Source organism: Varroa destructor, unplaced genomic scaffold, assembly GCF_002443255.2.
Source record: "Varroa destructor unplaced genomic scaffold, Vdes_3.0 BEIS01000001.1, whole genome shotgun sequence".
NCBI lineage: Eukaryota > Metazoa > Arthropoda > Arachnida > Mesostigmata > Varroidae > Varroa > Varroa destructor.
Window position 1 is genome coordinate 28001119 of NW_019211454.1, and position 27697 is coordinate 28028815.

The 27697-nt window shown below is 40.2% G+C and overlaps 2 protein-coding genes and 1 long non-coding RNA gene across 15 annotated transcripts in view; 2 read left to right on the forward strand and 1 right to left on the reverse strand.

Annotated features, from left to right (window-relative positions):
* The window catches only part of LOC111255620 (uncharacterized), a 93268-nt gene extending 81155 nt beyond the window's left edge, over positions 1-12113 (reverse strand). The window contains exons 1-3 of one of the 3 annotated variants that reach the window (XM_086977573.1): positions 10784-12113; positions 10074-10306; positions 8982-9929 (exon numbers count right to left, since the gene is read on the reverse strand). In XM_086977573.1, the coding sequence (XP_086833699.1) occupies positions 8982-9107 (126 nt within the window). In that variant the 5' untranslated portion in view covers positions 9108-9929; positions 10074-10306; positions 10784-12113. Of the gene's footprint in view, positions 1-8981 lie in introns of all 3 variants that reach the window. The other 2 variants (XM_022817774.2, XM_086977572.1) reach the window with 2 other exon arrangements.
* LOC147758469 (uncharacterized) lies at positions 1995-15487 on the forward strand. Of its 2 annotated transcripts, XR_015319198.1 has the most exons (4): positions 1995-2267; positions 3904-4057; positions 5796-6108; positions 14280-15487. It is a non-coding gene; the product is annotated as an uncharacterized LOC147758469 (long non-coding RNA). The 2 variants fall into 2 exon arrangements; XR_015319199.1 differs by lacking the exon at positions 5796-6108.
* A 4359-nt stretch (positions 15488-19846) lies between these two features.
* Positions 19847-25663, forward strand: LOC111255622 (uncharacterized). Of its 10 annotated transcripts, XM_086992638.1 has the most exons (7): positions 19868-20649; positions 20863-21171; positions 22730-22797; positions 23154-23225; positions 23392-23456; positions 24970-25044; positions 25185-25663. In XM_086992638.1, exons 2-6 carry the CDS (start codon positions 21133-21135, stop codon positions 25029-25031), a joined length of 306 nt encoding a protein of 101 aa, XP_086848764.1. In that variant the 5' UTR covers positions 19868-20649; positions 20863-21132; the 3' UTR covers positions 25032-25044; positions 25185-25663. The 10 variants fall into 10 exon arrangements, 5 of the variants coding, with proteins under 5 accessions (XP_086848764.1, XP_086848758.1, XP_086848773.1 ...); XM_086992632.1 differs by having other exon boundaries at positions 19868-21171; XR_015330041.1 differs by lacking the exons at positions 19868-20649; positions 20863-21171 and adding an exon at positions 21178-21332.
* Positions 25664-27697: the final 2034 nt, after the last annotated feature.

A 27697-nucleotide genomic window follows, 5' to 3' on the forward strand; every position in this document is an offset into this window, starting at 1 on the left:
ATTCACGCTCAACGAATCAAGAACAAGGAGAAGACACGCAACTAAGTGGGAAAAGATGGCCAACTAGCCAAGCAACAAAGCAGTCCATCTGTGCTTCGACCATTTATGTTCCGGCGGTCCCTTGTCTCATTGTTTTATGAAATAGGGCGTCTCACTCAGTGATAGTGCGTCATGGCGCCGCCTTCTAGATAGATTTTTTAACGATTGTCAACCAAAGTCAGTGTGTATTATTCCAGTACAAAGACAAGGCCCGTCTGGCATGAACGGGATAGGCAGATGAATGGCTTTCAGATAAAGTGTGCGTCGGATGTGCATTTTAATCAAAGACTTTAATGACAGCATTACTTCAAACTATGAACCAGTTATATTTAAAATGCATATAGGGGCGCACAGCACTTATAGGACCGCCACATTTTCTCAGGACGGTGAACTACTTATCATCAAACTAGGTGACGATGCGCTGTCTTCTCTTTGCCAGACGCCAAAAAGAATCGTCCTCTGAAAGAACCGAATGAGCAATATATCAATCAGTCGCTGATTTTTCTACTTATCCATCGTTGAGAGATAAGGTGGTGTTCGCCGAGTTTGTGTTTTTCCGATCATTTTATTCGTTATCGCTTGCCTCAGATCAATGGTATACAATGAAGGCTGAGCGTTCCATGTATTCTAGTATCGTTCCTTTCTGCTATCCAACCAGGATTACGCGCAATGTCTCATACGTATCAGCCAGTGTAGCATGGACATCTATACCCGCCTTTGCGTTCTACGTTGAGTCCGTCTCCTCGATCGACAGTAATTAAGTACTAATGTATAACAAAATTGTTATCTCAGTCGCGTTCTAGACGATCTAAGGCAACGACACGAGCTCAACGGTAGAAACACAAGTTTGTGAAACATCGTCGGGAAAACCTCTACAGCTCGTCGCTATGGTGACTATCTATACTATATTGTAATTGTTTATAAGACAAAAAACAACACGCGATTTCGCGAGCGGTGGTCATGATCAGTCGTTTGGGCGTTGTCTACGTAAAGGTCAAAAAAAATAGCCCCCACAACACAGAAAATTGGTGCTACGAGGCAATGCCTGTCGGCGCCCAGGCAGCGATAATGTCTCGCCGTTCGCTGCTGCATTTGCGCGGCGTCACCTTCGAACGGTCATCGTCCTCGTGTTCCCCAACCAGTAAAAGTTTGGTTCCTCTCTCCACCAAAGAAAGAACCATAGGAGCGCCATTAACGGTTGCTTTTGGTTTGATACACCATCCGCCACTGGCCGATTCTGAGAAAGCTATCAAGTTTATAGGTACAAAAACCGAATATATGTCGTGATATCATACAAGGTAAGTATTGTTTTCAACTAGTCTCCGTAATGGTGCAGTGGTCACGTGTGTGCCTAATCGATTTAGCAACATACCAGGCAGCCTAGGTTAGGAACCGCGCGAGGAGATACCCAACTCGATGCAGTAGGTGTTAGCTGTGCTTAACGGCAATATTCGATGTAATACTCGGAAACACTTATTAATAGCAAATAGAAATTAGTTATAATATCCGACCACTTTAGAACGAATGTACATGTAACTGGTTTCGGTAGGGAAAATTGTCCCAGAAAAGACACTGAAGGTGGCAGCTATGGCATCCTCAAATGTCTATGTCTGCTTACCGACACAGTCCCTTTGTTCTCTTATTTACATGTGGCAGACGGGTCCATGATTCTACAGCAGCAAAAAAAATAGATTCAGTCATATGGTGACACAAGGAGTATCGTGAGTAAAGATCACGTAATTTAACGAACACAAGTGACTGTTTCAATTGTTTAAAGAAACGGTAATGGCAGTTACGCCATTTGTAAAGATCAAAACGCCCCTATCAAAGCTTTGGTGGTGAGAGCCGTTGGTAGCCGTACTGCTGCAGGCTCTGTTGTTGTTGTTGTTGAAGATATTACAGACGCTTGGCATCCAGAAGTTGAAATTTGTCGACGTCCAAGGTTAGTTGCGTGCCTTTGCCTGTAGCAAGAAGACAAGGGAAAATTAACGCCAACGATTCGAGTGAAAGAGGTTCAAAAGCTTTTAAAACAGTTAAGGGTTACGTGGCGCCGCCACCCTTATGGCTCCTGCTTTCCCATTCTGAGGGCCCGCGATATGCACGTACCCAAGCTTTCATATTTATCTGCCACAAGTTACTTTAGCATATGTAGTAATTGGTTTCTGAGACAAAACGCCGGGCTAAGTGTAGTTCGTACCTCAGCTCACTCCGATGTTCAGCATAATCAGGTAGGCATCTCGACTTTAAAATACATAAAAAGCGTAGAACAACTTTGTTCAATACCATACAAGGAAAGTTTCGAGCAGCTTTCGGTTTACGTCTGCACAACGAATCTGAGAACTATGAATGGCAAGCTGTTAAACTCTCAATGACTCTATCGATGCTGACTGCTAAACAAGTACAATCATTGCTTGAACTAATACGGTATTGTTCTTAGTAGCCGTACGCCAAAGACCCGCGAAATTTTGAATGGTGGTTTTGTCGAAGTCAACGTAGATGGCTTACCGGCTTGTTCAACTTGCCGCTAACGGACAAGTGGCTGGTGTCAGATACCCTAGCGTCATTGCCCTACCGCTGTCAGTAAGTGCAGGGTCGCAGGGCAAAGTTAGTTGATAATGGCTACAGTTGTTGTGTGCCCGTGAAGGGCTATGATTTAGCCAGGTGCTGCTCCCGCTGCTGCGCGCAGTCGACGATAAATCCGGCAACGATGAATGGGTAACAGCAATGCGTCTACAGTACAGAAACAGCCCACAGCGTCTCTTCGGTGACTCCTTTGCGTAAATTAAAAGGAGGCAATGGTAGCGGACGTCGATTATAGCATGACAATAATAATGCCGATGCCGAAGATGTAGCCGATATATACATACACCCGACAGACGGACAAACAAACAAACAAATTTATATATATGTATAGGGGGGGGAGAGAGAGAGAGAGAGAGGGGGGGGTCGCACGCAAACAACTGTCTCAATATTAATCCCTAAACTTTAATGGGATCGATGATAGTGATCATCGTTGTTTTCCCCCAATCAACAACTCCAGTTGATTTTGTCCAACCAATAATCAAAGCATATAAGTATTAACACACTTTTTGAAACTGAATAAATAACACCACATATTTTTGCCGGAAATGAAACTGATCATATAATTTATGTTAATAAATGAGCGTTTAGGACCAAACAAATTTATCCAGTTCGATATAGGTCTTGAAGTTTAGGAGCTGCATTAAGTTATTGATCAGATCGCTCAAAGTTGCATAATTATTGTTATATAACCGATATTGTTTCAAAAAGGGTTAACATAAAATCATATTAATGCCGATAAACCGGTCGAAGAAATCTCATCAGTTAACAACCGAAGCTCGAACTTGTACCTCTGGCAACCCTCATTAATCAGGAACTTCTTTGCAATTTCTTTTTTTAATATATCTCTTTTCATAACATAAGAGAGATCCTCCATTCTTGGGCTTTATCAAGCAGGCGGCATTCAACGATCCATAATCATTTAAATCACAGAAGAGCCACGTGCTACCCAGTCAGAGTTATTTTTTAATCACTCCGATAACAACGGCAAGTTCGTTAACAAAGCTGTAAATTCAAATGACTGATTCGGGCGTCAAAATACGACCGCAAGATTTGCCGGTGCATCGGGGATGTCTAGCACTTTATATATTCGAGTGTATACTTTAAAAGCTTTCTCTGTACTAATTATTCATTCAATTCTTGGCTCTCTTATCTTTATTTATTCGATAGATCAATGAAAAGATTAGTATAGTATCGTCTACTTGTCATTCATCAATATAAAAGCAGCAAACTGTATTGGAAACACCAGCGATTCGTCAACACATTTCTGTGTATGCCCCTTAGGCAGCTTTGGCTTTGTTACATCAATGGCCCTAGAAGTGCTTTCTTCACCTGGGAAAGATGTCGGCAGCGATCGCAGAGGGGCTTGGCCAACAACTGAACCAATAAATGCGGCGACAGCGGCGGTGCTGGACCGCAGTCTATCAATAGCCTATAGGTTTGTATAGAAAGAAACCCTATTTTGTGATTTAGTTTATGAACGGATTGCCATTAAGGGGGGTCGCTTGATGACGCTCATACCGTGATTTGGAAGCATATATAGTATTATAGTAATTGTCATGACTATCGTACTAAACGATCCTGAATATATCCAAAGTCCCTCATTTCCGTGCCTGAATTACCCAATTATAGCTAACAAATACGCTACGATCACTATTTTATATGGTTCAATTGCGCATTTTATCTTTATAGATAAATATAAAAATGCCTGGTGATAGGCCTTAAAGTAATTAGAAGCGCACCGTTTTAGTTATCATAGACAAGGAAACTAAGAAAAACCGTGGTGAAAATATTTACGCTGCGTAATAGAACGACATCACGGGCTTAATGAATCCCCCAGCGGGGAATCGAACCTCTGTCATATAGAGTTATATACGTATGCGGGGTGGTGCATTCAAATTGAGGAAAACTTGGGTGAGCTGTTTGTCGTAACCGGTACATTCGGTACAAAAGGAAGGCCAGTTTCTTCTGGAACAAAACAGCAAATTCATCATAGCGACCAATAGTGAGCGAAGAAAAGTTTTGGCTTAATCTTTTGGCGCTACACACGCTTTCACAAGTATTAACTACGTTTTTTCGGCCAAAATTGACGGTCTGCGCCATTGCCAATTCTTACACGGCTTCTGAAAAATTTGAAGATTTCTATAGGGCAAGCCGGAAGGTTCCCATAGAGTTTAGATTTAAAGAGTACGAAAATTCATCAAAATGGCTCAAAAAGTTATTTTTAAAAGGCCGCTTTAGAAAGGCGAACATCAACTGCCAATTAGATCGTCAATATAAAATTCTCGGCTGATCATTTTAGAGCTTTTTACACTGTCTGAACTTCTTGGCCATTTTGAGCCCTGGATTTCTGAGACTTTTATCGGGCTACTATCAGCTCAAAACGTAGATTCATTCAGATGTTTTGTACTTTGCGAATTTAATCGGAATTAATTCCGGAATTTGTACGGAACTTAACCGGCATACAGTTGGTAGTAACAAACTATTTGCGGACCAAAGAATGCATATTTTTAAAATGACTAACTCAGATCTTAAATTAAGGCAGAAATCGTGACGAATGATTGTCCTAATGAACAATCATGACCTTTATAAGTGACAGGGAAGTCCATTGATATATTGATTTTTTCCTTAGATACAGCGTCAAGTAAGATGGCGTTAGAAAACTTCTCAATCTCCACACGTCATCCTCTAAATATATACATACAATTGTACGTATTACAAAAATGTCGATGCAATTGGCCAGCGCTTACATACGCGGTTGTGAATTACCGGCCAGATTATATAATATAATGAGGCGTATAATATAGCTGTAATGGTAGGTCTATTATATTTATTACATTGATTGATCGCCTCAATCGGCAGCGCCGACTGAGCCTACCAGTCGAGCCTACCTTCTCTACTAACGACATATGTGGCGGGAGTTGAACACGAGGGTAGCACGACGTATCAATCGTACGACTAACAGAGGTTGCAGACGTCCACGAAGAAGTAAACAGCACCAATCTTTGATAATAACAATATAATAATAGTAGTTTATAATGACGGCTACGAGAATACAATTATAGAGCTATTTGATTTTTTACGCTCTTTCATACCGGATAAGTGGGCGCTTTTCGTCGAGATAGAAGCTAAACAATAGACTGTTGTGCGATTTCTAAAAAGGAGCAATTAAATAGGAGCTGGTCGCCGACAACTGGTGCGCCAGTCTGCGTTTCCAGGTTACACGAGGAGCTACTGGTAATAATGGAGATGGCATGGGGCGAGTGGAACACAGAGGGGTGTCAGGAGTCCTTTGTTGACTGTGATGCAGATGTCTGATCTAATTTCATCCAGTAACTGAAAGTGGCCGTATTCATCGGGCAACAGTTAAAGTTCATCGCACGGGCAATTTACACAAAATGTTTTGGTGTTCTCATAGCCATGTTGAAATCATACTTAAAGGATAAGCATGATGGTGATGGATGAAGTTACTGAGTCAGCGTTAACAAGGTGACAAAATCTGTAATTACCATTGATAAATGTACTGTTCTGTAGTTGTATAATAAACAGTGCGGTCAAGCGCTTCGCGAAGAGGTCTTTTCAACGTTGCATCGGTGACTACGAACAGCTGTTTAGGAAAAGTTGGGAATCACATGAAAGCTTCTAAGGGTCCTAGTTGAAAAAAAAACGTACAACTCAATGTGGATAAAACTTTATCGACTTCGTTGTATGGCGAGTAGTGGTTCGTCTTTGATACTCATCGTTTTTAGGCAAATAATATTGTCCCAAATAGCTAGCTCTAGGCATCCGTCAAGCCGCCTCCTACAGATGTCATGTCTCGAATAAAATGTATGGAAATCTAAGTCAGTACAAGAGCCAAACACACGTTTTCGTAATAATTCTAGGCATTACGTCTTAGAAATTTCCAGTGTCTTTAGCTAGTTTCCACCCTCCATGCCCTTTGCACCACCATCCATTTTGCTACCATGAAAAGCGATTACCGAAAGTACGAAACCTTAGAAACGTAGTGGCCTCCCCGCTCCTCATAATGTTCAATGCAGAGAATGCTTCCCGAAATTAGACATGGCAAAATATTTGGTAGCAGCATCCTCTTTACATGTTTCCCATCCTAATACCGAATAATGAGGAACACCTGGATGGTTTGTATAGGTCGTCGTAGAAGAAATGGTCCGGTCCCAAATCGTCGTCTTTTTCTTATATCTCTGTCATTGATAATTTTAGGCAGAAATTAAATTCAGACATACGATCAGAATATGTATGAGCGAAAAAGTCAACTCTACGTGTTCAGTGAGCTGAGCTGATTCCTATCCCTATTGTTTGTTGTTGTATCGTTGCAACTATTATTAGCTTATTTGAAAAATATGGTAGTCAACCAATCGTGCTTAATTACTGTTTCGACTTGGTCAAGCCCCGTGGTTGAAAAGCCAGCGGAGCTTGCTATTTCAAGTCCCGCCGTAAACATATGCTACACAGTAAGCGTGATCAAATGAAAAATGTCATTTTTTTTTAACTTGTTTTATATTATATTCACTATACCCTTTCTCTCTCCTTTTTCGCCGTATAATGATCCATTTACCTAGAAAAGCGCTACCAAACCCAGCTTTATGATAGCAATACGAGTCGCAGCAGCGGTAACAGTAACAACAGCTATGGATGCACGATCCCCCGCCGGCGACCTAGGCTGTTCAGGCGTGCGTCTACAAAAGCCCGACAAACTTTCTTTGCATTACTCTTTCATCCTGAGCGTCGATCAGTTCTAACGCAACTCTTATAATAATATATACTGCCATTATACTCTAATGTAAGATGTGCCCTTAATAATTACTATCGCTGTAAGGCGTCCTTTTTTCTGGAGCAAGCCATGTTTCAGTGTAACACTCATTCATTTATATCCACACGCGCACAGTTGTACATATATACATACATGCAACAAAAGTGAGGGCTACCAGGCATAGAGCTTAGTGAGTGCCGAGGTTTCGCTCAACGTCGATTCGCAGTATCCGTGTGATGTAACAAGCGTCATACGGCACGCTAAACCTCTCTATGAAAGCTATCGTTAGCCAGTGCCAACGGCAATTCCCTAGATGATAGCGGCAACTGTACCGGCAACAAGGAAAAGGTCGAGACTACCACAACCGTCGCTGCTGTTCGATGTGGAGGTCATTCACCCAGCGAGGCCCAGTCAGGCAAAAAAAAGCCAGCCGTCCCACAGTCTCAGGCCAAGTAACAGAAGAGAACCCAACCTAAGCCCCGTCGCAACCGCCAACCACCAGGCACCAGCATACCGTCGCGCCTGCGAGTATCGGCTACAGTAACACGCCGGCAAAGTAGACGCCGGTAATAGTAGTAGTAATAGGTAGATGCGTAAATACTATTACGTCTACAAGGGAATAAGAATCAGCCTACACTCGAACTCGGCGCAATATAAGTGGCATCTATTAGTAGGAGCAGCAGTGGTCAAGCAGCCGTTATGGTAGTAGAATCAACAGAAAACTCACGAGTGGATTAGGGTAACAAAGAACGAAAACTTCAGCTACGTTGAGCTGGCTCATCCGGGACTCAAGTGGTAAACCGCCACAGTGTCGATCGGATATCGGGAAGTCAAAGCCCTTGATCAAGGAGAGATACACACACACACACACACACGGATAAAGGTGTCACTCGAGAGAAACAATAACAGCGTTGGTCTTACGTCAACGAGAATATTGACCGTCCAGAATGAAGGCATTGAAAAAACGCCAGCGGGATTACGCTTTCTTCTCTTGCCCATTCCAAATGAATTATCGATAAACAAATACAAATTAGATACCTGAACGGAGGAACAAGCATGGCAAGCAAGAGCAGAACAGATGAAGAACGACGGAGTGGTAGGCTACAGGGAACGACACAAGCGTCAGACAGGGGCGGCCTATGCGGGGACGGGAACTGGCTAAGACTACATGTCATTATTATTATTCATCGTGCGAGCTAGGTAGCGCAGTAGCATACATACTTTTCTACGAAAAGACACGCGGTTCTTGTTCTGTCGAGTGTATAGTATGTGACCGCACATATATCTGCCTTGTGGCTTCATTTCCGCTCGTGTAAAACCGATATGTACGCCGTACATACACATAGTATATATCCGTCAGATGACTTGCGTTCCATACACATATAAAATAGTACTAAAGTGCTGCGATTACCCGATTATATCGCCCAACCGTCATAGCTTGTCTTTGCCAGCTATCTGCTAAGCAATTTCTCCTACTGACTCTTTGTTTATTCGTCCGTGGTAGAAAATTGCAAAGCCCAACGAGTAAAAGTCGTTTATGTTATATATGTATCCCATCTTAGAGAAGACCTATGATTAAAGTTTTACTCACCATGGCGTCGGTCGCACCGTTCCCTTCGTTGCACCGATTACTGTAACACGTGGTCATACTATCGTTAGATAATTGTCTCATCACGTTCAATATACTATTATATGGATACGTGTTTCTATCCTCCATGTTTTACGTGATCTTCGGCAAGCTTTCGCGGAAAGTTTTGAAAGGTTAATGCACTAAGTCCACGGCGTACATACAGTTAAAGCTGTATGCTCGGAATTGTCGACGTAAAACAGTCTCTGATCATGCCAAGTCAAAGAGGCAAAACAGCTGCGTAGACGCGGTTCCGCGGGAGAAGATAGAAAAAACAACAAAGGGCAAAATCTATTACTCGCTTCAATAACGATGACTACAGTTTAATCCTCTAGCTGATAAGGATAACACTTGACCCAGAACTGATTACTCGTGTTGAACGAGATCCAGGGACATTGGAGACCGTCTTCTTCAAATGCTTGCTCTGACGAGCGATGTTTCTCGATCACCTCTTAATACTTAGCTTTCAATTGAGGAACAGATGACATATGTTGATCACAGCTGCATCAGCTGTTGGTATAAGCAATTTTCATTAGCACACAGGTTGTGTGGTACGTGTGGTTGGCAGGACCATAATCAGCGACCCCCTGGTCCTCTTAACTGCTAATTTCGAAGACAGATATGATCTAGCTCGTTAGTCGTTAGGTATCCAAGTTCGCACGCACATATAAAGCACACTTCACGGGGCACTGACACGTCGTGAACACTAGCCGATAATTAATATCATTGGATGATGATGATGCGTCTAATGGTGGTGTGATGGTCAGGTAATTCCAACGCTAAAGTTCGATAGGGTATTAGGTTAACGATGTCGAGTGTCGTGCTCACAATCACAGGATGATGATACACGCTCAGCCGTTTGTAGGGCGGACAAGCGGGTCTGCAGGGACATCTTGTCACCATTTACTTGACCTGAAAAATATATTCAGACTCTGAGCTCCGCTACAGCTAGGCTGTCGATCAGATACTTTTGCTCTAGTGTACTATGCAGATACGAATATGACTGATGACAGTGTGACAGAATGCCATTGACCATCCATTGCGTTTGATACTTGCAATGACTAATCCAAGCCAATGGTCGATCAATGCTCGTACAGGGTTGCAAATCGTCATGGCAGTCTACAGTCATCAGACATGGTTATACTGGGCAACTCAAGTAAATGAACTCAGTATAAGTTAGCGGAATCCATAATCCGTCACACGAATGCCTGATCCGTCCCCTGCCTCGGAGCAGATTCGATTACCACACAGCAAGGTCAGATACATGTATATGCCAGAGTAACCCAGCTCTGCAAAGAAATGCAAATTCACAGTCAAGAGAAGCAATTTCGTTTTACGGCTAGTTAAAGATTAGGGACAAAGCGTCAAACCATGAATAGCACAATTACAGAACTAGTCAACTAGATCAATACTGGACAATTATGGGCTTAAATGTAAAAAAAAAGGTATCTCGCGTTTCTCTATGCTATAATAATAACCGAAAAGATCGGAGAAACCTAACACTATATTATGGATTATCTTGACGTCAAGCGTCAGAAATAGTCCTATTATTAAATAGAAACATCAAAAATATTTGGCTTATCACTCTAGCGCTCAGCCCGCGCAGATAATACTCCGTTCTGATCCGTTTTCTTCTGCATTCACATTATTTAATAACTCGCGCAGCTTTCGCTAGTCTTAGCTTCCTGCTAAGTCCAGAAGGGAACTAGACGGCACACGTTTTTACGGACTTTGCGATGCGATACGTCGATAAATGTTGTCCTCACCAGGAACTGGTGCATCGGTTATTTTGCTTTTCCTATTTGTCAACTTCGTGCACACACGTATAATTTTACAACGATAGAATGTCCAAAACAATTAGTGGTCCAATGCGCTGACTATATGTACGTAATTTTGCCCGTCTACTGTTCTGCGATTGTCGGTCATACTTGTTCAAAGGGTCATATTAGGTAGATTATGTCCTCGCCCTAAAACACTTGGATTTTCCAACGGTTTATAATAGGTGATAGATCAAGTAACAATTGAGCTCTGTGGCTTAACGCTTAACGCCGAAAGAGTGCTTCAGTCTCTTGGATGGATTGATTTAGATCTACAGGGTGTATATGAATATACTATATTATTAGATTCTGAAGTTAACAGTAAATAGACCACAAGGAGATTCGATTAAAGAGCGAGTTTATCCAACGGGTCGTATACTTTATTGTGGCTTAGCTCAGTTATCAACTAGATGGGACGAATCATTATTTGCGCTCAAGAAGAACGAGAGTGGAAAGATCAGCGGACGCCGGATGCTGTGCCGGGGGAAATGCCCCGGATGGCTGTGGCGCCGTAGCGCCCCTGGCTCTTGCACATTGAACTGAGTTCACTGATATGCGACGTGCCTCATAACAAGCTAGGTATGGACTCTCTGTAGGCGTCTGTTAATTTACGCTTACGGAGACCTCTATTCGCCAACTCGGGTGGTTGATTCACCGATTTTTTACTCTTAGATTTCGTTGTTTTACGCCTCCTACTTCGTATCCGCTCACGTACAGTCTACATACGGAGCCTCCTGTGAAGCTCGGCAGCGCAAAACAGCCGATTCAAGCCAATGATGGTTGGTTGGTTCTTGCCAAAAGCACTTTACGATGCAACACCACAGCAGATTTATCCTACAACAGCACAATACGCACACTACATATACGGCTACTACCGTTGCTGCTATCACGAGTAGCTCGTTCGTCGGACCAACGGTGCTTTTGTATGGTGCACTCCTTTGCGGTCATACGGTCAGCCACAATGGCCACACGCGCTTTTTGATAGCTGGTTGCGCCTAGCAAGCGATTTTTTTCTAGCTTCTCTAGCCAGCGTTTATGGAGCTCTACGAACTTTCGACGATCGTGCTACTAGCCAGGAGACTGTACGGACGCTTCAGGCCACTCAGGACGACAGTCCTTGACACGAAATTCGCTTGAAAAACCGACAAAACTCGCAGAACTTGTGCCGAGAAACGTCCGTCGCCCACGGAGCTTACTAACACACGACCGCTCTCGGCCGGCGGCCAGGGGTGAATGACCGCAGACTTCCTCCTCAGAGGTCGTTCACCCCGAGCAGCAGGCTGGTTGGTCTTTGGCTGGCCGCCGCTGCCACAAATAGGGAGATAGCATCAGGAGGCTACCGGTTAGCAAGACCACCGTTGTGGGCTCGAAGAGAGAGAGGGGCCCCAAAGGGACCCAATTTGTTTCTTGAAAATGCCACCGAGGGCGCCGTCAGCGCCGAACTCGCTTGCAATCGTAGACCTTTCTGCGTATTGTAAGCGTTCGATTCCACATCGGAGTCGTGAGGGTTGTAGGGAACGAATAACTATTGTTATTGTTGCTACACACGCGTAGCCAACTCTGTCAACAAGAAAAAACAACAAACAGCACGGATCAAACAACATTTCTTTTGCTTTCATAGTTCCATATTGTTTCTGCTGCTGCTGCTATTGTTGACTTGCTAGATGGAGAGCACAGGGGAAAAAGGACAAGGGAAGCAGGAGGTAGAGGGACAGCGTACCACTCAATTTGCAAAGTTTTTTTGTGCCGTTAAGCACACTGTTTCAATAAAGATTTCATAGGTTTTTTTCTAAATCATAACAACTTTCTTTATTTCAATTAAGAATTCTAGACAGGCAACACCAACAGTTGTTTGACCCAGCTATGGTCTGTCCATCCTATTCGACTGACTAAATAAATATTTACTTCTTTTTCACAGTAATTCATACTGATTCATAGTATAACATTGAATCGATCAGTACCTTTACCCTTCTTGAATGCAAATGGAGAAGTCGTTAATGAGTAACTTTGACCTCGCAACCGATCAAAAGTTTTTACCATATTAAATTCCATATTATAGACTATATTAATTAGCATATTATAGTTCCTACCAGTTTTTCAGATCGCTTGTAGAGCGCTAGCTTATTTTAATTAGCGATGCCCTTCGTTGGTGGTAAAAAGCAAACAATGCAAATGATATAAACTGAAATTCATTGACACTGGTAAGTGCTGGCTATTCACTTCCGGTCCATCTGTAGACCGTCGACAATTGTGGAAAACGTTAGGCAGAGTTGTGAGTTGCAATGGCCAAACAATATCAAGCTTTGTATCAACTTAATTCTTTATCAACTTTTAGTTATTAGTCGTCCGGTCAATATCGTTAAACCCCTTTCGCTCTCGATATTGAATCGAGCTTGACTTCGTTCAGAAAAGCGGGCAGAGCGATATATGACTACGTACTAGAGCGCAAGCCTTCTTTGTGCGACACTATGTAGCTTGCTTGAAAAACCGGTCGAGAGATATGCGGGCACAATGCCTGTTTCTGATCACATTAATTCTCGATAGAGCAAATGGTTGAGAAACATTCTGAGCAAACATTATAGATCGAGGTCTCGTACAGCGCTGGTCAGCTTTGCTTTGGTCTAGCAACAGTTAGTCTTTCTAGAACAATTAAGCAGACTTTTGCGCGAAACTGGTTAACTTTTGCAAAGTTCTACGCCCACTTGAGATCGCAAACGCCGATCGATTCGACGCGAGGGCCAAGTGGTTTCAAACTACAGTAATATCTTCAGTAAAATACTTATATATTTATAGGGGGTTTTCAAATAAAACATTTTGAAGTACGGTCACGCCACTGAGTAGAAAGTGAGGCGGTTGATGGATGATTGATTAGTGGAACCTGTGGCCTGTGCAGGCACCATACTGATCACGCGATGTCCGTTTTCCAGGACACCTTCCCATGTTGAACTTCGAAGTACGATTATGGTAATCGATAGTTTCATGTTCACTATTAGTTTTAAAAAAATAATTCGCGTCTACGTCGCTGTTCTCGGTTTGTGTCGACATCTTGGACACGGTGCATCCATCTCGGTTGTATAGGGCGACATGATAGTCTATTTGTTCCTGACTGTTTATTATTATTACTCTATTCCAGACGCAACTGAGAATTACTTACTAAAAATAAGGCTGTTAGCAGTCCATATTCCGTCCGCGATGTACTATACGTAATGACGAAATAGTTATCATTATTTTGAGGCTCATTGTAAAGACATACACATGTATTACGTATTACCTAAGTAAGAAACCGTACCAAAAAGCTTCATAGCCTCCAACTCAGGGAAATTTATCTTTTTGGGTAGTTAGTCATAAACATTAAACATGTTTGTAGGTATTGGTACTTGTTTACAATGATTACTCGATGATTAATTTCTCAGCCCACATTTACATGTTGATATGTACTTTTCAGATTTAATGTTAGTTCAAGCTTGAGATCTGAGTATATTAACCACAATCATGAAACGACCCAGCGGTAGCGAATGGCGAACGGCTTAATTACGAGGGAATAATTCACACAGGCGTACAATACACCTGCTCGTATGCCAGAATGTGTAGAACATGGTAAGGCAGTATCTGGACCAAGAAATTGGTGAGGTTAGAAGGGTATGGAACAGACTCAGTGAGCGGGATGGTGGAAGAACTTCAACGCGAAAACTGTAATAGGACAACAGTCAAAGCTAACAGCTGGACGGGGTTAACACGATAAGGTCATCGGACGATTGCAACTAGCCCGGGAGCAAAACTATGTTTCAGGCCGAACAATTCTCAACTCCTTCTACGTTTCAATGGAAGGGTCGTACTGGGGATTATGTGAAGATTCGATCTTATTCGCATGGCAGTAACGACTTTAAATTAGATTAAATTAAGCAGGAGCTCTGAAGAGTTTATTTTCAGAAGAAAAAAGTATGAATCTGCCGAGCGAATATGCTTTTTATTATTATTAGTCTTTGTCCATGCTCTTCACAGAAGACGTGTTCATTGGCTGTGCGCTGGCATGGAGCTTATGATGGAAAATAATGGCAGAAAGTAGATATTCTCGTTTCTATTTTGAAATACAATGGCAGATGGCGGATACCATGCCATAAATACAGTAAAATAGAGGCTGACAATACGTTTTCTTCGCTTTGATTGTGACGAAAAATAGTTCTTTTATAACACTGCATCTCGAGATACAAGTAACTGCTCCTTTAAACGTTGATACTTGTATTTACGATTCTAAGATACTTTCGAAAAAATATATAAAAATACAACGTCGCAGAGGACAAAAAACTTGCATGAATTTTTTTTTAGGTAACAATAAATAGTTTTACATCTTGTACAGCCATTAGGTCGTTTCAAACGGCTGGCTATTTACGACACGAAGCGAAGCGCGTCTGTACCTCGTTTCTTGCACAAACCTTAACTACCCCACGTGACTGTGAGTTTAGTAATAGGTAAACATGTTACCACTACTGCGTCATGAGGATATGATGGCTATGACATGATAAAAAGAAATGTGGAAGACTTTAAACACTCAAGAAAGCCTCAAAAAAGTAAAAAAAGAAGGCTTTGTGTGTATGTGTGTTTATAAACTAAGTTTATGTATATCTATAGAAAGATAAATTCAAAATAAATAGTTGGTGGAGCAATGCATTTTATAGATCTCTAAAGTAAAAATCTATATGTAGACAAAGCATAGTAGAAGGAAACATCAGTAGTATTTTTAATTTTATTTTGCTTCGAAATGAATGCTACATATAACATTCGAATGCTTTTTTCGATTTCATTTTTAATTTAACCTATCTCTCAGTCCTTTCATTAGGTTAGACATGTGCAAAGACTTTGCTCTGTCTATTAGCAAGACAACACGTAAAGCCTAACGTTGGCCAAAGGCCGTCGGGGTCACTTAGTCAAACGGACAATCAACGTAGGATAAGGCGACGAACGAATTATCAATATTTGAAAGTAAACAGAGCGTCTAAACTCTGCTCTGTTACTCTTATCCGCGGCCACGATGTAGGTGTGATAACCTCGAGATCATTGACCTTGGATAAACCTGAAATGGCCTTATAAACGAAAGGTGCAGAGGTGGGGAGTGGTGGAATAAAGCGTAACTAATGCAGCGGGGGCTCTCGTCTGGCAATGCATCCACTTTTGAACTAAACCTTAGGTGTCCTTTCTCCATTACGGCCACTCCTTTCCATGCGTATGCCATAACTCCTATGCAATAGTGTGTTTCAAAAGCTTTCTTTATTGCTCTTTACAAAAGATTGTCTTCCAATTGGAATCATGTTGTTCTTATCATAGTAAACACCGAACAGATAAGTCTACATTGAAAGAAGGCTGGGTTTAGGAGCTGAAACAGAATAATATGTAACCCAGAGTTTAATCCATGTACTTTGCGCTGGCCTATAAAGTATTTCGACCTTACGCTGAATATATACTTCTGTACCAGTACTAATATATAGTACTGGTTTGCCTGGGTACTATTTCCGCTCACTAGATAAAGTTCCAGCTTCGAGTAACTTATACTAAGTCGTTCATACGTCTCTTAACTCCAAATTGACATTTACATTTTTAGCGGTATTTGAATAGATTTATTGAATAATAACGGAGTTCTAGGAGACTACACGGATCCTGGCTAATGCGGACTTGCGTTAACGCAAATACCAACTTGATGGCCTTTTAAGCACAAGTTCACCTCTATAGTAGTTTTAGAAATCATACACTTTTGTTAATAAATGTTTTTACTTACGAAGCAATTTTCTAAACTGTGAGATGATATATAATAATTTCTTTCACATGCTATTGTATGCAGTGTCTAGTTAACGTCTATTACAGGCCGAATTTATAAGTGTGAATTGCTTTTTTTTTTACTTTTTTTTTTTGTTTGGCTGCTAATCGCCGCTTGTAGGTCAATTATTAATTCTTCGTTGCCTTCAGAACAACTCAGAGAGGTTTTCCGTTGGTAAGTAATGAAGCAATAGCTGTAAACGATAAATAAGGTCAGATCAAGTTTATTTACAAAGTGTTTTCTCATAATGTTTTATGATACATCTGCATAAAGGGATTTGTGAAAACGATGAGTCCTTACCCGTAATGTCACAATCGATAATACCTACCCTCAGTAATCATCAGGGACAAGCAAGGTCAATGAGCTCTCTCTTCTTAAAATTACTAATTTCTTCATGTTCCAATATGAATTAGGTTTGAAACTGAGAGTAACCAAGAGCGCCAAGGGATATTAAAGTTTTCGTATCTGCATAGAATATACAAACGAAGATTATGTTATATGTATAGGATACGTTCAGCATTATCGTTTCAGTATGCCTTATAAAAACCTCGTTGGATTAAAAACGGTTAAATACAAATAATCAGTCACTTTTGTGAACTTTACGTAATTCAGTCAACTTGAATAGATGCTAAATGCGGTTGTTTTATATCAAATTGATACCCGTTGATCCACAGATGGGTTGTTATTACTTCATGGAAGAAAATAGACATGCGGAGAACCAGTGAGTTAGGCACAGAAATCTTTGCGTATCACTTTTACTTTTCCATCCGTCCAGTAATTCGTGTTTCGAGGGATGACGAGTGCGGTTGATTGTCTCTAGTTAACAGCTGTCATATGTTAAAAAAAATACTATGTTTTTACGGAACTCTAGTAGTGCTCTTTTGATTAATATCGGTCTTGATAAGAGACGCTTACTTCCCATGTAGCACTTTGCCACAGGTTCTCTGAAAACATCATGTTAGGTTTGATTATCGGATTGTCTTGACTGATCGAAACCAGAGGTTTTTCGCTGCATAAAGCTGCTATTGTTTTTGTTCATGCTAACAGGAATTGTTTGTATGAGACGTACTTATAAACAACTGATTGGTTGAAAAATACGTAAGGGTTGGGCAAACATGGCCTCAGCGATACTTTGAACTGAAAAACGGACTTTGTTACCAGGAAGTAAAAAAAAAAAAGAGAAATATATACTCCTGTTAATAATCTGGATCATTTACGAGAGACCAAATTTATTGGTGGAATAATGACACCAGTATGTATATCACATTAGTTTCACAGACACGTTACAGGAGCCGTAAAGTCGATACGAAATGTTAATGAAAAAAAGTTCACTTGCTCGCCTATTTACTAATTCGTATGGCCGTGGATAAAGTAATTTCACATAGAACCTGGTGTACTATTTTCTCCTATGATCTAACGAACTTGATATTATGCTTGAGACTGTCGCCAAGTAATTATGTAACTTCATAAAAATAAGGTTACACACACCCTAGTGAATGATATTCGAATATTGGAACTCAAAATCTGTACTATTTAAGAGCAGAGATAAGGAGGTTCGCAAACTATTGTCTATGAAGTCAAAAGGAATCGTCGCACAAAACAAGGGCAACAATCTAATCATATGGAGAATGACTAAGATTCTATATATTTTCATTCTGACTGAAAAAACCAACCACTAAAAAGAACAATTAATACAACAGTGATTAACGCAAAAATATTAAAAAGCTAACAGGTACCGCCAATAATGTGATAGGTTTCTTCCTTTTTTTTGTGAGCGGTCTTTATTACACTGCTTATTGCGTAACGTAAATACCACAAACGTTGCGACAACATATTTTAGCAATATGATTTAAGATTACTATTTGTCTAGCAATGGCTTGTACCACGTATTTCGTACACGTAAAGGGCCCACTTATGGTGGGGTATGCACAGGAAGTTTACGTCATCAAATTTGGGTTATATTCGGTTGATTCTTCAGCGCCAGCCTATAAACAGGTTCACAGAGGTTAATCATTTGCTGACGCGCAGACGGCCTGTATTTGTTTTATTCCCTATGTAAGCTGGTTGTTTCTAAGTCGCACCCATAGTATGTGTAGCATATGTATGGTCTGTTCAAAGATATATTAAGGTGACACTTAACCACGGTATGGGAGTGAGGTACGGGACAAAGCCCCTTTTGGACAGCGAACATATTTAGTTAGAATAGATTATTTAGTAAAAAAAAGTTTGAAGTTATAAAACTAAGTATCAATTCTGTGGAGCTGTAATGATTTTAGCTATCGTTTAAAATCACTAGGTTTTGGAGCCATTATTGTTTGATAATAGGGCTTACCTTCCAATAGTCGTTATCTGCGTGTCTTGCTATGTATGAATAACGGAAATCTAATTATCGTTCCCACCTCTAATCAAACGACGATCAAAGTCTACTTTTTTTTTTGTAATGTATACTTACCTTCTACCCACCTAGGTGCTGATCTCATTGAGCTTGTCTTTTTAAATTTCTCTTCAACCCGCTGCCTGCACATATATTCTAATAGCTGTTTTTTTCCAGATGAAGCGGCGGTTTCCAAAAAAAAAATTAATGTCTTGGCTTTCTTTTCTTGAACTAGATTATGAGCAAAAATCTTCGACTGACAAACACAATAAATTTCTTGTCACTAACACAGTCGGTAAAATAGAGTCTGGTTCGATTTATATTGGAGCATTCGTTAAAAAAGTCAAACTATTAGAGTTAAAATAGGGATAGCAAACCATTCGCCGTCAGCCAACATCTCCAATCACCTCCAACGCCGGTCAGCATTAGAAACACAGAGAAAAACGAAAAAAAAAGGAACTTTCAGAAAAGAAAAAACACTGAAGCAAAATTGCCTGACAGGGTAAAAAGATAAAAGAAGGCCATCTTGTAAATAAAACCGTCTTGGACGGTTTTATAGATGATGCGCGTGTTCTTTTCATTATGCCTGGCTAAATGCTAAACTCCAGTCACTTACAGAACGTATGTCTGTGAGATAATGCTCTAACTATTGAGCTTAAGATCAAAGCGTTGCAGTACAGTAACGTTTGATCGCTACTACAAGCGGCCCGTTGTAGGAGATAAGCTAAACTCAAATGCGCGATTATGTTATCGTTTGCCTAATTTTTTTCATCCTTTCGTTTATAGGACGAGCATTACCTGTCAAAAACCCCATCGAAATCATTGAGCATAGATCACAAGCCTCACATACGACATCAGCAGTAGAAAGCTGGCTTACCCAAACCTATGCTCATTTACTTATATCTTTACATACTTAGTCATATAACTTGCTACGCCAATTTCGGTATTACTAGAACATTTCTATATTGCACGTGTTTTGCCTTCTAAACTACTTGTTGTGAATCACTTATCACACAACGGCAATTTATATTCTGCCAACACATATCAGTGGAAGGCGAAGAAAATATTATTGTAAAAACGCCTACAAAACGTTAATACAAGGGTCATATAGTCACTGTCAATCAAGCATTCTCTCCAATTAACAATGACACTTTTTTTTATTATCCTCCCTTTAATCAACGCACACTATCGATTTACGCGCTTGGAATAAGGCGGACTAAGGTCTTACGCAGTATACACTAAACGAAGGATTCTACCGGGACTACAAAGTGCTTATGCGGCGTCGCTGGCCCCACCACTCCGCTTAACCGTAACGGTGGCTAAAAACAGCTAGCTCACTGCCTATTTGTCTGAGCCGATGCGTTCAAAATAAACGACTGAGCAGATATTTGGCGATCCATTGATGTAGTTAGCAGAAAACCACAGAGTACCGTCCTACACTCTACGCTGTTCATGCACTTGTCTACTGTTGTTGCCGTTGTTGTTCCCGTTGCTACATTGTCGCGCTAGCTGTAGCAACAGTCGTGATCGTAGCGTTCCCTTCCCTAAGGATTTCTGTCTTCTTGACAGTTGGCAACACTGCACCAGTTTGGAACCCTAACAACAGACAAACGACGATACCGTCCAGGAACGGTATAATATAATGCCTAATGTTGATAGTCGCTATTACCATAATACGAGGTCGGTCTATTCGTTGGACTGTCATCAAAAACTACTGCAACTACATGTTGTTTAGAGAACAGCTTGTGCGCTGACATTAACAATGGGGAAACCGGGAATGCCAGATGAACCTGTAGGAAAGCAATAAAAGTTTTCTTTCACTCAGCCGTTATTTATGTTATCTAGGCGTTCCGGATCAAAGAGTTTGAACAACTTCATCAAAAAATGGAAAAGTTGACTGAAGATTAGGCTTTCTTCTCATACAACTCGTTTCGAAACGGCCGCGGCTCGTTCATTGTGTTGATCAAATGGCCCTAGTAGATAAATAGAGCGACACGTACGATATGGAAAGTTTGACACTTCTGAAGACCATCTATTCAGGTGGTGTCACTGCATCGCGTACGTGTGTTGATCTGGCCAGCGGAAAAACTATGCCAGTTTATGTCTGTGTAAACAATGCCTTTCGAAAATAACACGGCAGTACTTCGAATTTTCGTAAGTTGTTGAGCTTGTACGTTGTCGCAGTTGCTAAGTGTCAAAGTCAGATGTCCAAATACTTTGCCAAATACTTAGAGTACCAAATGCATTATGTATAATCTAAAAACACATATATCTACAGAAAAGAGAAAAAGTCTTTTTAAAGTCTATGTTTTTGGGTGAGTCATCGTAAAACAAAGGGCAACAATTTTTTTTGGTATTTGCTAATTAGAGGGAGTTCCTTTACTTACCGGACATGTTTAAATGGGTGCTACGCTACTGATAATGAGTGCAATTGGCAAGATAGAAATCAAACAGAATAATGAATTCTGATTATCTATATAGGACAAGCATGACAATATGCGGCCAAATAGTAAGAAACCAGTTTCTTATATTGCATTCGATGATAGGTCCCACCGATGTTCCATACCAATTAATATTTTTTAATTACTCATGGTTTATAGTTTCTATCCGCTTAGTTCTAGAAAAAAAGAACTGTTAAATTTGTCATGGGTCGAATGTAGTAGAGATTGAAGCTGACAAGGGTAACATTTACAATAAGACTACAGACCGATGTTTTATAGAATTTTCCCTGTCCAGTAGGTATGGTGAACAAATAGAAATTAAAAATGCCATATTCTAAATCAGTTTACGGGTAAACGAAACTGTAGAGAGCAAGGGAAGAAGGGTTTACAAATTACCACATTGGAGCTGTTATATGCAATTTATTTTAGAGGCAGACCTCAAAGAAGGTCGTTTCAAAGTAATTTTAAAGGCAACACCAGCGGACATAGTTTGGTAACGGGGGCATAGGTGCAACGATTAATAGTGATCTGCGATATGGTTGCGTATTATATAGTGTCGTGCGCATCTTTGTGGTTCTATCGCATACTCGTATGTGTGATCTTATTATATTGCTGCGTACACAAACATATAGATTACCTGTAAAAGATATATGTGCTTCGTTTGAATTGAGTAGTCGAATCCAGTGGGTTCAGTTGCATTTTGAAATTAGGTAAATGTACATCTCAAACACTACCGGTAGCTAATAGATCCTCGACTAATTGGCGAAGCTGTAAGAGAAGCGGGAAAGTGGCTAGTAAGGGCCATAACCACAACAATATGTAGCTACTAGCGTCTTTTGCTATAGTTATTATCTGCTATTACTTATGAGAAAGTATACTTAGAAGCACAGTACGAAGGATAATATTCACCAATCTACTAATGCTAACCTACGGGCATGTGCTTGGAATCGTTTTGAATTAAACAGGACGTCCTCCCTAGTGAAAACGATATCGCAGTTCTACGTTAAATCTGATTACCGCGCCGTGAAGAGAATATGCTATTTAAAGTTTTTACATAGTCGTCGCTTTTTTTTTTTGATTTTGTGTTTAGCAAAAGTCTAATCGATAATGGTTCGATACAAAGTCTTCTGTCTTTACAGGGATCTCTAAAAATCCTATATGCCAGTGAGATTTTAGGTTAGGTATTTTGCGTATTCCACACAAAAGAGCAACATGTGTTGTAAACAATACTAATATAAATGTTTTATCACCGTAATTCATTTTACGTAAAGGGACTGTCGTTCGGGTCGGAATGCAGCGCGGGAGAAGAAATATTATTCAATCCACGGCTTCACTGCTGGTTAGCCTGTGAGAAGTCCGCTTCTCGACACCTAAAGACATCCGTATTTTCCTGGCTAATTATTTCCGCACTCTCCAAAATGTCTAGGCTCTCTTACCACTTCATTACAAATCACTAAGTATCGACATTGTGCCTGTATGAAAAAGGTATTAGACGAAGCTGCGCACAAATGGTAATATTGTTTATTACATCGAGATTTCAGAGAGTCAATAGCGTATCTTCAAGATAATTGCTATAGGTAGATGTCCTCGAAAGACGAAAGCCACAATTGGTGTTGATCTTCGCGAAAGGATTGTCGAGGTGGATGACGAGTGTATCACGGTAGGTCCTCGGTTTAACCCGTTGCTCAATTTCAGCTTGAGATATGGGCGTGTAATGTGCTTCGAACAAAGTGCATACAACATTTTCAACCGGTATATAACTGTAAGGTTTGTAAAAGACATTTGTAGTCTCGTCACCGTGCATGCTATATCCGGAAAGACTTTTGTAAACTATACCCACTCGTGTTTCGATGCGCCCTGAATAAAACTGTGTCTTTGTTGTAGATTGATGAGAACAAGCATATGGCAACTAAATAAATGTCTGCTCCCCCAGCTGCAGTTATGGGGACACGGCTGGACAAGAACGATTCCGAAGAAGTATGTTCAACGTTACTACCGGTAACTGTTTATGCGTCTCTTGCATCTGGTAGCTTTGCATCGTTAGAATTCGAGAAGCTTTTGCTAGTCCATAACAGCTCCTACGCATCTAAACAGTCAATCACACGTATTCTTTCGCATAGTTAAAGTTCTTTAAGAGGTGAGAGCGTAAACATGTATACATAGAAAAAGTTATGCAAACGAAAAATTCGACGATTTAAAAACGGTCTTTCGTGCTGTGTATACATTTTTATTCTGTATATTGACATTATGTTTATTTTGAATAGTGAGTGTTTGTTTAAAATCTCAACGAGGTCTAATTGACTAAAATTAACTAACTTTTGATGTGTTTTTCCGACCTATTTTTGTTACCTAAAGATATTTTCGCAGAACAGTAAACTCGAATAAAATGTACATAAGATTGCATTTGGAATCGTCAGACTTTGATAAATCATAGCTACCGCGTCCAATCCGAATGATTGATTCTTAAAAGAAGCTTTTATTTTTATAATAGGACGTAGATTTTCGATAGCGTAAAGTTCGATCGTGATAACGTTTCAATATTTAAGCTTCTAAACAAACTGCATACGTTTAAGATAACTTTTAATAGTAAGTTTCATGCTAATAATGTATTCGGTGACCATTCTTGTGACCGACTGCATTGAACATATATGACAGCCTGAAAAGCACAATTGAACAGTCCGTCTCGACAACGGTTGCTTATTAAATGATGGTTGTACCTGTGTTATTACAAACTAGTACGTATTGCATACTATAATATTTCGAAACGTGCTGTTCGTTTATGAGGTTACGATGCTTCGTTTGTTCGAAAGTTTAGAAAGTTCGAAAGATAGAAGAGTGCGATAGGCATTAGCTTAGCCCACATGAACCTCCTCGAATACTGGTTGGAAATAAGTGCGAAATTGTACTGCATGCACAGTATTTCGTTAGAACGTACGTGCGCGACCTTTTGCGTCACACGGAGTTTCTATCTAATCTCTGTTCACCCCCGCCTTCGCTAATCAGTTCAATCAATTTAAACTTATATCCTACATACATTCTTATATGTATCGCATCACGTGCGAAGCTCTAGGTTAATTTAGCGTATTATTTGAAAATCCCGCGCCGTTTAGTGCACGAACTCATCTCACTGGTTATTGTTGGTATGAAAAGAGTAGTACTACTGCTGAATCGAGAATGATTCTCTGCTAGCACACACGCTAAGCTAAAGGCTAATCCTAATTGCAGTGCTATTTTTCAAGAAAATCTAGCCACATTAAGTCTGATGACGTAAAGATCAATGGCCATTGTTGTGCATATACGCTATTAAAGAGTTTTCTACAGAATTAAGACGTTACTTTTTTATTGTGAAGCCGGATAGATTTATCACAAAAATCAGCACCGTCAGAGGCTTTTGAATCCACTCGAGTCGGGCTGTTGGTTTCCACCTCTCAAGTTATCGGCACACGATATATGTACATTCTGCCTACTCATTGGTTTTAACATAGTAATTTCTCTTCTTTAATCATTATAGGTGGCAGTGAGCACAAACGCGGTCTAGCGCTTTGCCGATCAACACAGCATGCCACTATTTGAAGCCTCTGCAAAGGTAAAGACGTTTTTGTATATATATATATATATATGCATATTACCACAGATGATTTGAAAACAAAGTGCACGTGGAACAAATATAAGAGTAACAGCTTCGGGTCGCAATGATGACGAACAAGTATCTCTTTGATTCTGTAGGATGACCCTCAGAGCGATCATCTGGAAAGTTTCATGACCCTTGTACACAAGCTTAAGAACTCAAAACCCATGATGTCCATTCAGAATTCAGGCACAGAGGTTCCCGGTGAAGTTCAACCTAAATCGACGAAAGATGGAGCACAAATGGTTACTTTCCAGCTGCTACGCTTCTTTCCCGCAGTCAAGCAGGACAATCCGATATAATAACATATCCGATATCCGGATCTTCGCGTGTGAAATTTACTAGTCTTCCCTGCAGTAGTTAAAATTTCTACATATATCATTGACACCCGATCATGATTCTCTGTTCCGAAAAAGCAACGTAGTATAGCACTGAAAACAGTGTGTGGCAACGATAGGACCAATGAACATTGTATACTAACTTCGTCAATGTAATGCAAATTGCCTTTACGGCCCTGGTTTCTTTACAATTACAATAAAACTATTTTTATAGTTTTCATCTGCACCGTTCAAACGAACTTTACCTTTTTTTTTTAGTTTTAGAAATGCATAGATGAAAAGTTTGAATGTAAATAGAGTTCCGCTACTGAAACCGCTGAATTTGTAATACGTCTAACCCAAGATCAATGGAAAAACAAGAGTGCATTGGTAGCTACAGCTTTGTTTTGAAGACCTTGCAATACCTACATGCACCGTTGTTGGATCCTAAAAGCTACGCAGGGTGAAATAGATTTAGATCATATACGATCACACATTTTCCAAATTAAGCAATCAGATGGATGTTTTCGGTCATTCAAACATTGAGCGCTTGGTTGAATCTTACAGAAAAGGTATTATGCATTACCAAAGTAAATAGCTCTGGCACGAAGTTTAATGAATATATATATATGTGAGGCCAAACGCCGATATAATTGTTGAACCTTTCACAAGCCTGCCTTTCAGCTGGTTACTTATATTATCGACTTTGATTTCATAGATACATGGATCGGATCGATTAGAAAAATATTCTGACGCCGGTGTAAAGATCGAAAAATACGTACATACGGCTTGCCGATTGCTCTAGATTGCATTGTACGAATCAAAATAATCCAACTTTCACACCTCATCCGTAATCATTTCGTTTTATAAAGATGTTAGGAGCCATAAAAAGGTGGTCAGCAAATCGACGGATCTAATTAGTCCACCCCTGACGGAAAACCGTTTGCGTGTGTGAGGACAATTTTCCCAGTAGTTCGAATTTATATACGTCATATCTGGGTACCTTGGAAATGAAACTCGCATTTACATCTCCGGCATTTTAGTTCTTGGTAATAACACAAGTGTAAACTTGAAATAACCTTGGCCAATGGTGGCCCCTGGAGCGTAGGTATCGCTACTAAGTATTGGACTGTTCATAATAAGAAACGACGTTTACTATACCGAAAGATAGTTTTCACACTGCATATGTAACGTTCTAAGGCTAAGACTGAATCTACCGAGCATCTGTTGTAAACACTGCGAAACTTCAGGGTTAGTTGAATTCTATGTACTATCCCCGCGTAACATTATGATATTTTCGAAGGTTCGTATTACGCAGGTCTGCTCGCGCATATATATGAAGTCCTAGATATGATATATTAAAATCGTAGAAGTCTGGAATAAACAAAAAGCATTAGTTTATAGACGCCTTAATGATATGCCCAGTTGTGTTTTTCGTTATTATATTTATAGAAATATTGCCACGTATAGAACGTTTGTTTTCTGTAATATTTATTAGAGTGTATAACCTAACGCTTGATAACGTAAATGGAACATCGGCCCGTCAACCATTATGTTCCGAGCTTCGATCTTTTATGCCGCTTGGTAATGCTCGAATATTCATTTCAGGACCAGTTTACGGTAAAATTGCGTTCGACTGATGTTGACACAAAGGTGACACGTTTTACCGGTATACTTAAAATTTAATTATTAGCTAGCCTCTGATAGATAGCTACGCGATTACAGAAAACGTTTGGCTTTTATTAATATTATTCACTATATGCAAAAGGCGTCTATTGGGTAGAAGGTTACACAAATATTTATATTTCCAGTAATACGAAAGCAATGGGTTTCGTGTTTTAGATATAAGCCATACATTTTTTTTATTAGAACACTTGGTCGGATAGTTACATAGAAACTATCAGTTCGTCGAAAAACAGATAAGTTAACCGGTTCTAAGTGGTAACCTGGAAGGAAGTTAGGCATCAGTTGTCACCTTTCGTACTATACGCCTACAATGAGATATCGATATGTCTAGTGAGAACTTTGGATCAATAATTCTTGCTCAGATCTTAAATATGGGTCTACAGGAAGATTCAGCAGGTACATATATACAGTTATATCGCTGCGTATTTTCCTGTAGAACCTATTCAATATCGAAATCAAAAATTAGCCTTACAATAGGAGTTAAGGGCCTCAGTACTTGCTCATAGCAAAGCTCTTAAAAATATATACAATTTGATACGATTGGTGCTATTGGTTTATGTTATTTGAGTAAATTTAAAAAAAAATGGGTCTATAAAAGACAGTTAAGT